The 13,123-nt window shown below is 39.9% G+C and overlaps 1 protein-coding gene and 1 pseudogene across 2 annotated transcripts; both read right to left on the bottom strand.

Moving 5' to 3' along the window:
- Positions 1 to 455: 455 nt before the first annotated feature.
- On the bottom strand, positions 456 to 2,714 carry LOC113894378 (C-X-C motif chemokine 6). The gene is made up of 4 exons (XM_027544731.1): positions 2,441 to 2,714; positions 2,168 to 2,300; positions 1,945 to 2,028; positions 456 to 1,591 (listed from the first exon to the last, which is right to left on the bottom strand). The coding sequence occupies exons 1-4, from the start codon at positions 2,544 to 2,546 to the stop codon at positions 1,576 to 1,578; spliced, it is 339 nt and encodes a 112-aa protein (XP_027400532.1). The 5' UTR covers positions 2,547 to 2,714; the 3' UTR covers positions 456 to 1,575.
- Positions 2,715 to 11,095: 8,381 nt separating this feature from the next.
- Positions 11,096 to 12,387, bottom strand: LOC113894377 (annotated as a pseudogene). The gene has a single exon (XR_003511550.1). The product of XR_003511550.1 is annotated as a cytosolic 5'-nucleotidase 3A pseudogene (transcript).
- Positions 12,388 to 13,123: the final 736 nt, after the last annotated feature.

The following is a 13,123-nucleotide window of genomic DNA, read 5'->3' as shown; positions in this document are numbered from 1 at the left end:
CCTATTTGTGTTTTCGAAAGAGCCCAAAGGTTGTTGGTGCTATGAAGGAACTGGAAGGGAAGTGAGCTTGGAGATAGGTTGAACTAACACAAGGACATTGGGAAATGAGGGTCCTGCTGCTAGTCAGAGAGGAGCATGGTTAATTTTTACAATTTGGTAATGTAGAACCAGGGGCTTCCCCAGTGGCTTAGCAGGTAAAGAATCCACCTGCAAGGCAGGAGACACAGGAGATGCAGGTTTGATCCCTGAGTTGGGACAATCCCTGGAGGAGGGCATGGCAACCCACTCCAGTATTCTTGCCTGGAGAATCCCATGGACAGAGGAGCCTGGCAGGCTATAGTCCAAAGGGTCTCAAAAAGTCAAATATGACTGAAGTGACTTAGCAAGCACATGTGCAATGTAGAATTAAGGAGGAATGACATTTTTGTAACAGTACAATAAACTATGAACTTGAGTAAATTTTATAAATCTTTTATTTTTTCCAAAGAACAAAAGAAGCACTATAAACCATTGAGATACATTTAAAAAGTACAATTTTAACATAGTACTTGTGATGCATATGTAATTCTTTGTAACAAAATGGTCAAACACTTAAAAAGATACAGTATATATGTCTGCACATTTTAGCAAGGCTGTGCATTTTTTATAAACTACATGAGTTTATATTCAAAGACCTTGAATATGCTTTCAGAACTTTCAAAGTATAGATCATTGTTAAGATTGCCTTTACTCTTAAAAACCTAAAGGGATGTATTTCTATAAAAACTAGAAATAAGGAATTTACCTAGTTCCTAGATTATTTATTAGTCAAAAATACATGCTTAGTGGCTAGAAATACAATACTCCTGATAAAATAGCTAATAAATACCATATAAAATCAAAGGTTTAATGAGTAAGTCATGACATTATGCCATACTAGGAAGACATCAAATGTCTAAATTTACAGAAAAAGAATATATTAGTCCTTATAGAACTCATATATTTAGAAATTCTAAATAAGGAAATATATTCTACACAGATAACTGTATAACACTCATATTTCTAATGCAGTATAACTTAAATATCTTCCAAGGGTCAAGAGTAAGAAAATTCTCTAACATATTCCCCAAAAAACAATACTAAAGTTGTTCCTATTTCATAAGAGAGTGAGGATAACAATTTATCTCCATATACAGCATTCCAATGAAATTCCATTCACTCTCATACAGCTTTTCCCATGGCAGTATAAGAACTACATTCTAGAAATAACAGTAGTCACATTGAAAGGATTAACAATCAGTGATTTCTTAATTCACAATTTAGTCAACTCTTAAAGATTTCAATAGCATAACAGTTAAAATAACAGCAAATAAGGAGCAGGAAATAATATGCTAAACAGGACATAAACTGAGCAGAAAGCTGCAAGGGCAAGCATAGATTCCCTCTTCCTTTCTCTCTTTCATAGTAGGGAATTCGTACAGAAACCTAACTCATTGGAGAAAATGAGCCCTTGCTTCTTGTCTTCAGTGGGTCCAGAGGTCCCCAGAAAATTCTGCTGAAGAACTGGGCAACTTTTCTAACACATGGTCTTTTCTTTCAATTGTTCTTTCCACTGTTGAAAAAAAAAAAATTATATCAGTTTAACCAAATTTCCACACACTTGTCTACCCCAACTCGTTTTCAAAACAGGATTTAGGATCAATAAAAAGCAGAGGGTGGAGTCCTTAACAAACAAAATACATCTCAATAATGAGTTCTGTGTAACCTCCTAGGCAATTCTTGTTGAGATTCATGATAAGAGTTTCCCCAGGACCTTCGAAAACAACTTTCCCTTCTTCTCCGGAACATCCTTTTTATTTTAAACATGGTCTGAAATGTGGTCGCCAAATCTCAGAGAGTAAGGACTTCGAGAAATCCACACTCCAAGAGAGATTAAGAAACCAGAAAGAGCAAAGTGACAGATACCTGTCCAATATTTTCTGAACGATCTTTTTGATCAAAGGAGCTTCTGGGTCCAGACAGACTTCCCTTCCATTCTTCAAGGTGGCTCTGCAGAGGGAAAACGAGGATGCACCCGTGAACGTGGGGGCTGAAGACTAAGGCCGGCGGGGGGCGGGGGGGTGCAATGTGGGGGGAACCTTCCCTCTTGCAAAGATCACGGTGGACAACGCCGCGCACCAGGACTTACATCACTTCCACCTTGGAGCACTGCGGTCCCGCGGCGATCACCTGCAGATCACTGACCGTTTTGGGATGAATTCCCGGTGTGGTGGTTAAACACACACAACGCAGCTCTCTCACAACGGCCGCGACAGGACCGGCTGGGATAGGAGAGACACCGTTATAGGGCAGGTTGCGGGGAGAGCTCTTCCCCAGTCCGCCCGCCCGGGACACTTCCCCACGCCCGGGACGCCGCTCCGCTCCACCCGCCGGGTGCGCTCGGCTGATCTAGCGCTCTCACCGCTGGCGAGGGGCCCGGGCGGCGTCAGCAGCAGCAGCGCGAGCAGCGCGCACAGGGAGCCCGAAGGGCCGGAGACGCGGGCAGCGCGGCTGGATAGCAGTCTCATAGTGGCGAAGAGAGGACTGCAGAGGGCTCCGAAGGAGGGAGAAGGCGCGGGATCCGAAGCCAGAGCGCTTGTGACTGCCTCGGGTCTTCAGCGTAGCTTTTATAACCCTGGCCCCTTCCTCCAGGCAGGAAACTCAACCTTTAGGATGCTTGGGAAATTCCCTGAACTAAGTGGGGGGCGGGGAGAGGGGGCCGGGTGGAGGGGCCTGGAGGAGCGGGGTTTGAGGAGAGTGGTTGGGAGGAGCAGCCCGCAGCGGATCTGTTAGGTCGCCCAGCGGTGGCTGGAGTGGATGCTGCTTTCGCTGGAAGTAAGAAGCAATCCTGCGCAGATTTTGTCCACCCGGGCCAGCCCGGGCGAGCGAAAGCTAGCTTCTCCTGGGTGACAGGTGTCTTTTCAGAGATGCCCCTCATCTTCATCTAAACAGAAAGACTAGGCACAAAGTAAGCCGCTGGAAGGATTCTTTGGGGGGAGGGGGTTGTTTTTGTTTTGTTTTTCTTTCTGTTTTTTTATTAATTTGGCTCTGCCCCAGGCGAGGTTTGGGGCGGGGGGGGGACGCGCGGGCATGTGGTATCTCTGTTCCCTGACCAGGGATCCAACCGCAACCCTGCATTGGAAGCATGGAATCTTAGCCACTGAACCTGCAGGGAAGTTTAGCTGGGAGGTTAGATTTTAGAAAAATTTCTGAACTCTTTCCCAATTATTATTATAACTGTAATAATTGTTACTATTCAGTTAATGTAAGCTGTAACTCAAACTACACCAAACTGAAAAACCTTTCACTCCTGCTTGCCGGCAAACCGTTCTAGCTTCTTCAGATTAGTTTATAATTCTCTGGACTTCAGCCAGCAGTTAGAAGCCAAGATAAGATGATGAAAGTATCTATCTGTACTCCCACTTGAAGTCAGTGGCAGGAACAGGCTGCAAAAGCAAGTCCACTTTCTGGGAATTCTATACATAGTTTTGCAAACATGCATATCAAGGTAGTTTAACAAAAATCATCAAAAAATCACCCACCAAATTGCCCTGGGAAAAAATGCCTTGCTTTCAGCAGTTCAATACACTATGGAATTGGAAGACTCTATGGTCTTGGTTGGGGGTGGGATGAGTGCAGACTACAGCAATGCCCCAGAGCCCATCCTCTTGGTATGGCTCCAAACCTAACCAGATGTGTAATTGCCCCAGTTTGGAGAAGCCCTGGAGTCTAATGAGTTTAAGGGGCTCATCTGGAAGTTTGGTTCTAGGGATCTGAATCAGTTTGGCAGTGAGATGGCAACCCACTCACTTCACTCAATCAACTTCATGGGATGGGAGGATGACTCACACACACAGGCTTCTGGAACCATCTAGCTTCATAAGCAGTGGTGTGACCAAGCCTGTTTCCACAATCCTGCTCTAGTCCCAGTGAGCCTACAGCTGCTTCCTGAAGCTGTGGGTGAGGTAGCTTATTATCTCCTCTGTAGAAGCAGTTAGCTTTTTTACTCGTTTTCGTTTTTGGCTGCACCATGTGGCATGTGGGATCTTAGTTCCCTGACCAGGGATTGAACTCACATCCCCTGCACTGAAAGTGTGGTCTTAAGCACTAAACTGCCAGGGAAGTCCAAAGAACTCTGAAGTTTTAACAGCTGGGTCTTTCACATGTCCAGTTTCATGGCAGGCATGGCAACGATATTGGAATGGCATGTAGGCTTTCTTTCATGGAAATCTCACTAGATCCTATTCTGGATTGTTCTCAAGACTTGTGTCCTTACAGCTGGCAAGCCAAGGCAATCAGTGAGCATGATGACAATCAGAAATCAGTCATGGAACAAAATTCTTTTCCTTGTCTCCCATGACCCTGGAAAATTTTCTTAACACCTCCACACATCTTCCTTGGTAGGCTATCACTTCCATTGATGAGCAGGGAGGAGGTTTCATAGACCTTTAGAACTTTTAGTCTAGAAGAAAACTTAGCAAATTCCCTAAAGAGGGCTGAGAGGTTTGACCTCATTTTGTGGGAAATTAAATGGGAAGTTCTCTATCCTGCGTAGCTTCCTGATCCCATCAGCATCATACCTGACTCAACTAATGCAATCCTTCATCCTTCTAGGGAGTGGTGACCTGGGAAAATAGCTTCAGACTTATTATATCACCTTTTTAGACATTGTGTGTATGTGTGTGTTAGTCACTGTTTTGTCCGATTCCTTGCGACCCCATGGACTGAAGCCTGCCAGGCTCCTCTGTCCATGGAATTCTCCAGGCAAGAATCTGGAGAGGGTTGCCATTCCCTTCTCCAGGGGATCTTCCCCACTCAGGGATTGAACCTGGTCTCCTGCATCGTAGGCAGTTTCTTTACCATCTGAGCTACTAGGGAAGCCCTTTTAGACATTAGACTGTATCTAAAGACAAAAGCTTCACTGATGTGGATCAGATAAAACTTCAAAAATGTAATTAAAAATCTTGGGAAATTAAATTCAACTTAATCACGGGGGGGGGGGGGTGGTGATGGTGGGGAAACATACACGGTATAAGATTTTGTGGGAGGAAATTGTTTAATGACTCAAATAGGTTATTGAGTTTTTATAAATGTGTGTGTGTGTGTGTTTCAGATCCAAATAAGCTGTTTTAGGTATAAAGGAACACATGAATTAGTTTTGGCATCAAATGGTAAGATCACAGAAAGGTCATGAAATGTAATTTCCATTTCCTCTGAACACTCTTACAGATTGTATGCTTCACCTGGTTTGCACCCTGAATCAACTTACCTTGGGTTGCTTACAGAATATAAGGCAAAAATAAATATTAATATAGCTAGAAAGCAGGTAATAGGAAGTCCTCACTAGAAATTGGCTGTTGGGTTGCCAAGAAGCATCAGGTAACTTAACCTAAGTTCTCACTGAAGTCATTCAGGTGCATTGCCCATTCTGGCTCCTGTCTAGGCATTCCCGATGTAGACCTTGTGCAAAGGCAGATAGAATGTGGCTGGTCTGAAGACTTCCTACAGTTGACAATGACACTCAGTACCACAGGAGGTGGAGCACTTCAAAAGTAATTGCTTCTTTATTGCAAGTCTAAAGGGAAGCCATTTTGGCCTGCCTGCACCCATGGGCAGGTAGTAGAGAAAGACACTGTGTTACTTTTCTCTCAAGGTATAACAAAACAATCCACAAAATGACATCCTGCTAGCCTGAAAGGTTGACTGTTTGTCAAAAGCAACCTTTAGTCATAACACCACAGAGGAATGTGAGGGGAATTAAAACATCCTTGATGGTTTGCAGCTCTCAAAACACGTTCATGATCTTTCAAGCCTCATATTGCTTCTCAGAGGCAGGTAAGAAATATTTTCTTATCATTTTTCAACTTGGGATAGAAAGGCCAGAGAGTTAAGAAATAGAAAATTTAAGATTGGAAGTCAAGCACTAGAGAATCCACCTCACGAAAATTTTAATAGTTTCCAGATTACGAAGCACTTTCTTCATAGTATTGGCAAACACTCTGTGGCTCTCCACATCTGGTTAACCTCTTTACTTTATTGCCCAATAATCATATTTTAAGCTGTTGAAATCCACAGTGTATCTACTCTTGAGGTCACAATGATGTCAAACATCCAAGAGGCTTTTAGGCTAACCAGTCAAAAACTGCTGCCTGCTTTCTAAGTCTTTTCTTTCTTCATGACCAGTTCAAAGTCTTAGCTTCTCAGAGAAGGTTTATATGATAAGGCCATTGGAAATGTATTCCTTCCACTTTTGATCTTTGAACAATTAATGTACTTGTAAACCTATCTCCTGAGACAGAGTTAATTATTAATTATTCCATAATTTTTCTCTTGTCTCTCCCAAGTTAACCATAAACTTTAAAATCAGCCCTGATGTTTTATATTTCTCCCATGACGTCCCATAATTCCAAGTTCAGTAGCAAGCAGTCTGTGAATATTTGATGGCAAATATTGATAACTTTTAAATTTTGTAGTGTTAAGTAGATCTTAAAGTTAATGAGGAAAGAATAGGGTGGTTTACTGTCATTAATCATTTGAACTTATCTATTTGGAATTGGCTTTTCTTGATGTTGGAAATTGTTTCTGCTTAGGGACTATACAGATGGTATTTTCAGTCTTTGGACTCCGAACTATTCAAAAGAATGTTCAGAAACCAGCAGGATATTTGATATTAAAAGAAAAAATATACTCAACAAAAGTATTGACCAAAATACATATTTTATGTAACTTAGTGATTGTCGGAGATAAGTGATCAGAGAAGATTCTGACTAGGTTATACTGTGTTGAATGTTAACAGTATGGGGATATTATTCTAAATTGATTTCTTCCAACAAATCAGAGAGGCCTTTAATGATTTAGTATATGACTTAGGCCATTTAGTTTGTGACAGGCCGTTTCACATATTTTTCTAAGTTTCTATTTTTTTAATGTCTACTATTCTTTGTATTACCTTTAAGAAATGGTATATATTGCAGTAAGAAAAGATGTAGACATATCATTATCAAGTTAAGCACATCAAAGATAGCAGTTTATCAATCAGTAAGAGCTGAAGTGGAAAATAGTTACTTGTTTGCATGCAAGTAACAAAAGAAAAGGAAAAGGCCAGTTACTTTGGGGTTAACTTGGCAACATCAATGCAGTTCGTCTCCTTCCACATTAGGCTTGACAGACCAATGAAAAAGGAGCATCATTTAGGGATTAACTTGGCTTCAAAGTTGCCCCAGAATTACTATATGTCAAGAATGTTTTCCCTACTTTTGTTCATGATATAATTTTCCTGCTACCCATTTACAATTAAATCTGCTTGCTGCTGCTGCTAAGTAGCTTCAGTCATGTCCAACTCTGTGTGACCCCACGGATTGCAGCCTACCAGGCTCCTCCATCCCTGGGATTCTCCAGGCAAGAACACTAGAGTGGGTTGCCATGTCCTTTTCCAATGCAGGAGAGTGAAAAATGAAAGTGAAGTTGCTCAGTCATGTCTGACTCTTCGTGACCCCATGGATTGAAGCCTAGCAGGCTCCTCCATCCATGGGAGTGTCCAGGCAAGAATACTGGAGTCGGGTGCCATTGCCTTCTCCTGGGGTAAATTAGTACTGAATTTTGATTGAGTCTAGACTAAGCAAGGCTCCAAATAACAGTAGGTGGGCTTTTCCTTGCCATCTCCTGGGCATACGGGGTAGCTAGTTATTTTTGTTCAGCCTTGCAATCCTGGCCTGCCAGAAATTTTTTGACAAGAGATGACTACACAGGAAATAAAGAAAAGATAAGCATTAAAATGTTAAATGTTGTCAAAAGCTTTCGGCTTCTCAGAAATGGGAAGTTTTCAGAAATTTGGTCTGGGCTCAGCAAGAAAAGAAAATCTTAGAGGGGATCAGCTAGTTTAAATAGCTTCATTTTTTTGATACTACAGAGATCCTTTGTGGAAGTTAGACTTCTAAGATTGCACTTAATGATGGTCATTTACTATACTGTTTTTGAACACCATTATCTTCGTAACATTTTTAAGGAGAATATCCACTTCTGCATGAACTTACAATATCATTCATTCTTATTTAATATATATTAGAACATAATTGATTGCTGTTTTAATAAGAATAATTGTGATGTGCTTATATGTGTGTAATTTATGTACTTCCTAGAGAATCAGAACTCTGTTGGCCTCCCTTGTCACTACTTGAACAAATACTGAAAGACTCAACATTTGACAAGTAATACTTTGGACACCTGATGCAAAGAACTGACTCATTTGAAAAGACCCTGATGCTGGGAAAGATTGAAGGCAGAAGGAGAAGGGGATGACAGAGGTTGGATGGCATCACTGACTCAAAGGACATGAATTTGAGTAAGCTCCAGGAGTTGGTGATGGACAGGGAAGCCTGGCGTGCTGCAGTCCATGGGGTCCTAATCCTGAATATGATGGTATTAGGAGGTCAAGCCTTTGGAAGGTGAGGAGGGCTGATCTATCATGAATGGGATTAGTGTGTACATAAGAGAGGCTCCACACTGCTTCCTTACTCCTTTTCATTGTGTGATAACACAATGAGAAGGCACCATCTATGAACCAGAAAACAAGATCTCACCAGACACTGAATCTTTCAGGACCTGGATCCTAACCTTCCCAATGTCCATAGCTGTAAGCAATAAATTTCTGTTGTTTCTGAGCTACCTAGGAACTTTGTTATAACAGGCCAAAGGGACTAACACAAACAGTAGCAACACCAACAAAACAAAATTAAAAACAGAAAACTAGGAATGGACTATATAGTGACATTTACCACAAAACTTTCCATAAACCTTATCATGAATAAGCACTTTTATGCATTTTTGAAATATTATTTTCATAAAAATTGGGAATTAGGAAATTGAGCCCAGTGACATAAGAGGTGTTGCAATGCCAAACCAAAAGTCACAAAATCCTAGAAATTCTGGCTAATGATGGACTATGAGTAGCTTACTAACCTGTTGGGGTTTTAAAGCATGGCTTCCTCTGGAGGGTAAACTGACCAGACCATTAATAAAATGTTTTGCTTTGAATCATTTTGGTTAAAAAATTTTTTTCAGTTTTAGTAAATCAGACGGAAGTAATTTTCTTTGGAACAGAATGTTCCTTGGGAACAACTTTCATTTTTCCCTAGTTTAAATTTGAGAACTAAACTGGTGAATGCTATGACCAAGGACTATATCATAGAAAAGAAAAAATAATAGTGGGTAAGATATTAGAAATAGACTAAAGCTGGTTTTGCTCACAATATGATTATGCACCAGTAATTTTTTAATAATAAATGACAGTTTTGAAAGTTTTATATGAAGTATATCCAATTAGCTTTCCATGAAGATTTGAAAATAAAATCATAACTTAGATTGAAAGAGTACAGTTAATGAAGGGAAGAATTGACAACCTGTATTTCATTAAAATGAAAACTTTATTTCTGCAAAAGACATTACCAAGAGAAATAAAAGTCAGACCACGGACTAGGAGAAAATATTTGTGAAAAACATATTTGATGAAAGACAATTGTCAAAAATACCCAAAGAATTCTTGAAACTCAAAAATAAGAACACAAATAGCATGATTAAAAAATAGGAAAAAAGATTTTAGAAAAACTTTACCAAAGAAGATATACAGATAGCAAATAATAGGAGATACTAAATATTATTAAAAGATATTCTATATTATATATCATCAGGGACATGCAAATTAAGACAACAAGAGTGAAATACCACTACACATCTATTAAAATGATCAAGATCCAGACACTGACACCACCAAATGCTGGTGAGGATGTTAAGTAATAGGAACACCCGCTCACTGGGCTTGGGAATGCAAAATGGCATAACCAGCTTGGAAGATAGTTTGGCAGGTTCTTACAAAACAAAACATATTTTCTGTTTACAATCTCTCAATCATTCTCCATTACCTAAAGAAGTCAAAAACTATGTCTACACAAAAACTTGCACACAGGTATATACAGCAACTTTATTTGTGATTGCCAAAACTTGGAACCAACCAAGATGTCCTTCAATAGGCAAACGGATAGATAAAGTATGATATATATAGACAGTGGGATATTATTCAGTGCTTAAAGGAAATGATCTATCAACCTACAAAAATAAGGAAACTTGAATGCCTATTATGGAAAGAAGCTAACCTGAAAAACCATACATACTGTATATTCCAACTATAAGACATTCTCACTGGAGAAGAAGAAGGCAAACCATCACTTCATGGCAAACTGTTGTTGTCGTTCAGTTGCTCAGTCGTGTCTGACTCTGCAGCCCCATGGACTGAAGCACATCAGGCTTCCCTGTTCTTCACCATCTCCCAGAATTTGCTCAAACTCATGTCCATTAAGTTGGTGATGACATCCAACCATCTTTCACCCCCTCCTCCTCCTTTCCTCAATCTTTCTCAGCATAAGGGTCTTTTCCAATGACTTGGCTCTTTGCATCAGGTGGCTGAAGTAGTGGAGCTTAGCTTCAGCATCATCCCTTCCAAGGAAATCAAGGGGTTGATTTCCTTGAGGATGGACTGGTTTGATCTCCTGGCTGTCCAAGGAACTCTCAAGAGTCTTCTTCAGCACCACAGTTCAAAGGCATCAATTCTTCAGCACTCAGTCTTTTTTATCGTCCAGATCTCACATCTATATATGACTACTGGAAAAACCATAGCTTTGACTATATGGACCTTTGTTGGAAATGCTTTTTATTTATTTATTTATTTTATTTATTTTTTTAAGGTTTTTCATTTCATGTTTATTGTCAGTGCTTTGATACAGAACATTCTGTAATAATTAGTGACATGTCGATACCAATGGATATTTTTCAAACATCAAGTACCAATATTTTTTGGTAAATACTGATTTTTACCAAACAAAAGAACTAAACATAAGTTTTAGGAGATGATTAATACCATCAGCGTAATTCACCCAAATTATAAAAATAACAACACTTAAAATCATGCACATTATTTCATTATTTCATAAAACTTTAAAAACTTCTACAAACTTTCCCAATATAAAAAGATTCCTCGAAAATGTCATAATAACATTAAGCTACAAAAGTCATTCTGGAAATTTAGGGAGTTATTTTTCCAATTTTAGCTCTAAGAATTTTTTAAAATCTGTTAAAAAATATATAGTGAGGAGTGTGTTGAGAGAGGTGGAGAAATAGGAACTTCCAGTTGATGGATTCAACAAATCTGAAAATACTTCAGTAATACAGAGGAAAAACTTCAAGAGCAAGAATATATTATAAATAAAAAAAGTCTTTTAGCCAGATGAACAGATGAGCAGCTCTTTCATCAATTGCACCCATGGCCGAGAGGTCTTCTTGAAGAATGGTTGTTTATAGAATCTTCTGTAAGATAGAGTTGGCTACATCCAGTGATTCATCTTTTACTAGAACAATATCATAAGAGTCCATGTACTTTTCTAAAAGCTCATCCACTCTATCATTTAGATACCCAATTTTCAGGATGTGTTCCACATTGGCTACTCCATCTGCCATTTTTAAGTCCCCTTGGGAGTCTCCCAGGAGAATTATGTTGCTATTGTTTTTTAGTTGATTGAAATATTCTGTATTCTTCAAGGAACCATCATGTTTGTTAAACACATGAATTAGTTCTCCTTTAAATCCTTTGAGCAGCCCATTGTCATCAAAATCCATGAAGTTGGACACCACTTTGACATTTGGGTAATATACACCAGCTTGACGGATAACTTCCTCCAGCACATCACCGATACCAGCCGAAAATATGAACACAGGAATACTGTATTGTTGCAGCTTATCAAAGAAATTCTCATATCCTTCCTTGAGCATAATGTCAGATTCTTCCACAATTTCTTTAAGTTTGGCTTTCGGTAAAGCCTGTTCAACAAGCAAACTATGTGATTTAGTATACCATTCTACTATATAAGGGTACTTCTCTTCTATAGTAAGAACAGGATCAACTTCAATAGCATAATATTTTTCCTTTAGTTGCAGTAACTTTTCTCGACATTCATCTGTGATTAGCTTATAGTTGTCAATGACATTATGACATGATGGGCATCTTTTTCCTTTGTAGGAAAATTGACTCAGTGTCATATCAAAGTCTGTTATTATCTGAAGTTTAGCAGCTCCTCCTTTGATAAGACCACAGATAATTTCTTCTATTCTTGTAGGGTTCTTGATGTGAACTGAATTTTTCTGGATTTCCGGCATCATTTCGATGATCTTGGTCTTCCGGCCTGTCTTTCTCTTCAAGGTGAATATGTACTGGGCCAGCACCACCCCCGCCACCAGGGCGCACACGCTGGCGCTCGCTACCTCGCCCACCCTTGCCACCGCCGCTCGATCCACGGACCTGGCCTCTTTTGCCTCGCGGTTCGAGAAGAGCTGGAAATGCTTTTTAATAATGTCTCTGCTTTTTAATATGTTGTCTAGGTTTGTCATAGCTGTTCTTCCAAGGAGCAAGCATCTTTTAATTTCATGGCTGCAGTCACCATTTGCAGTGATTTTGAAGCCGAAGAAAATAAAGTCTGTCACTATTTCCATTGTTTCCCCATTTATTTGCCATGAAGTGTTGGGACCAGATGCCAGATCTTCATATTTTGGATGCTGAGTTTTAAGCCAGCTTTTTCACTCTCCTCTTTCACCTTCATCAAGAGGCTCTTTAATTCTTCTTTGCCTTGTCATAAGGACGGTGTCATCTGCATATCTGAGGTTATTGATATTTCTCCCAGCAATCTTGATTTCAGCTTGTGATTCATCCAGCCCAGCACTTCACCATGATCTACTCTGCATATAAGTTAAACAAGCAGGGTGACCACACAGTCTTGATGTATTCCTTTCCCAATTTGGAACCAGTCTGTTGTTCCATGTCCTGTTCTCACTGTTGCTTCTTGACTTGCATACAGGTTTGCAGGAGGCAGGTAAGATGGTCTAGTATTCCCATCTCTAAGAATCTTCCACAGAATTTTCATGGTAAATTGATGGGGGAAGTGGAAATAGTGACAGATTTTATTTTCTTGGGCTCTGCAGCTTTTAAATCACTGTGAATGGTGACTCCAGCCATGAAATTAAAAGATGTTTGCTCCTTGAAAGGAAAGGTACGACAAACCTAGAC

Source organism: Bos indicus x Bos taurus, chromosome 6 (assembly GCF_003369695.1).
Source record: "Bos indicus x Bos taurus breed Angus x Brahman F1 hybrid chromosome 6, Bos_hybrid_MaternalHap_v2.0, whole genome shotgun sequence".
Taxonomy (NCBI): Eukaryota; Metazoa; Chordata; class Mammalia; order Artiodactyla; family Bovidae; genus Bos; species Bos indicus x Bos taurus.
This window is presented reverse-complemented; position numbering and strand designations above follow the sequence as displayed.

Excerpts from the sequence above, each read along its gene's own strand:
- LOC113894378 (XM_027544731.1), bottom strand. The coding sequence starts at position 2,546 with ATGAGACTGCTATCCAGCCGCGCTGCCCGCGTCTCCGGCCCTTCGGGC. Across the intron at positions 2,301-2,440 it reads GCCCGGGCCCCTCGCCAGCG|CCGGTCCTGTCGCGGCCGTT; the intron begins GTGAGAGCGCTA and ends CTCCTATCCCAG. Across the intron at positions 2,029-2,167 it reads TGCTCCAAGGTGGAAGTGAT|AGCCACCTTGAAGAATGGAA; the intron begins GTAAGTCCTGGT and ends TTCCCTCTGCAG.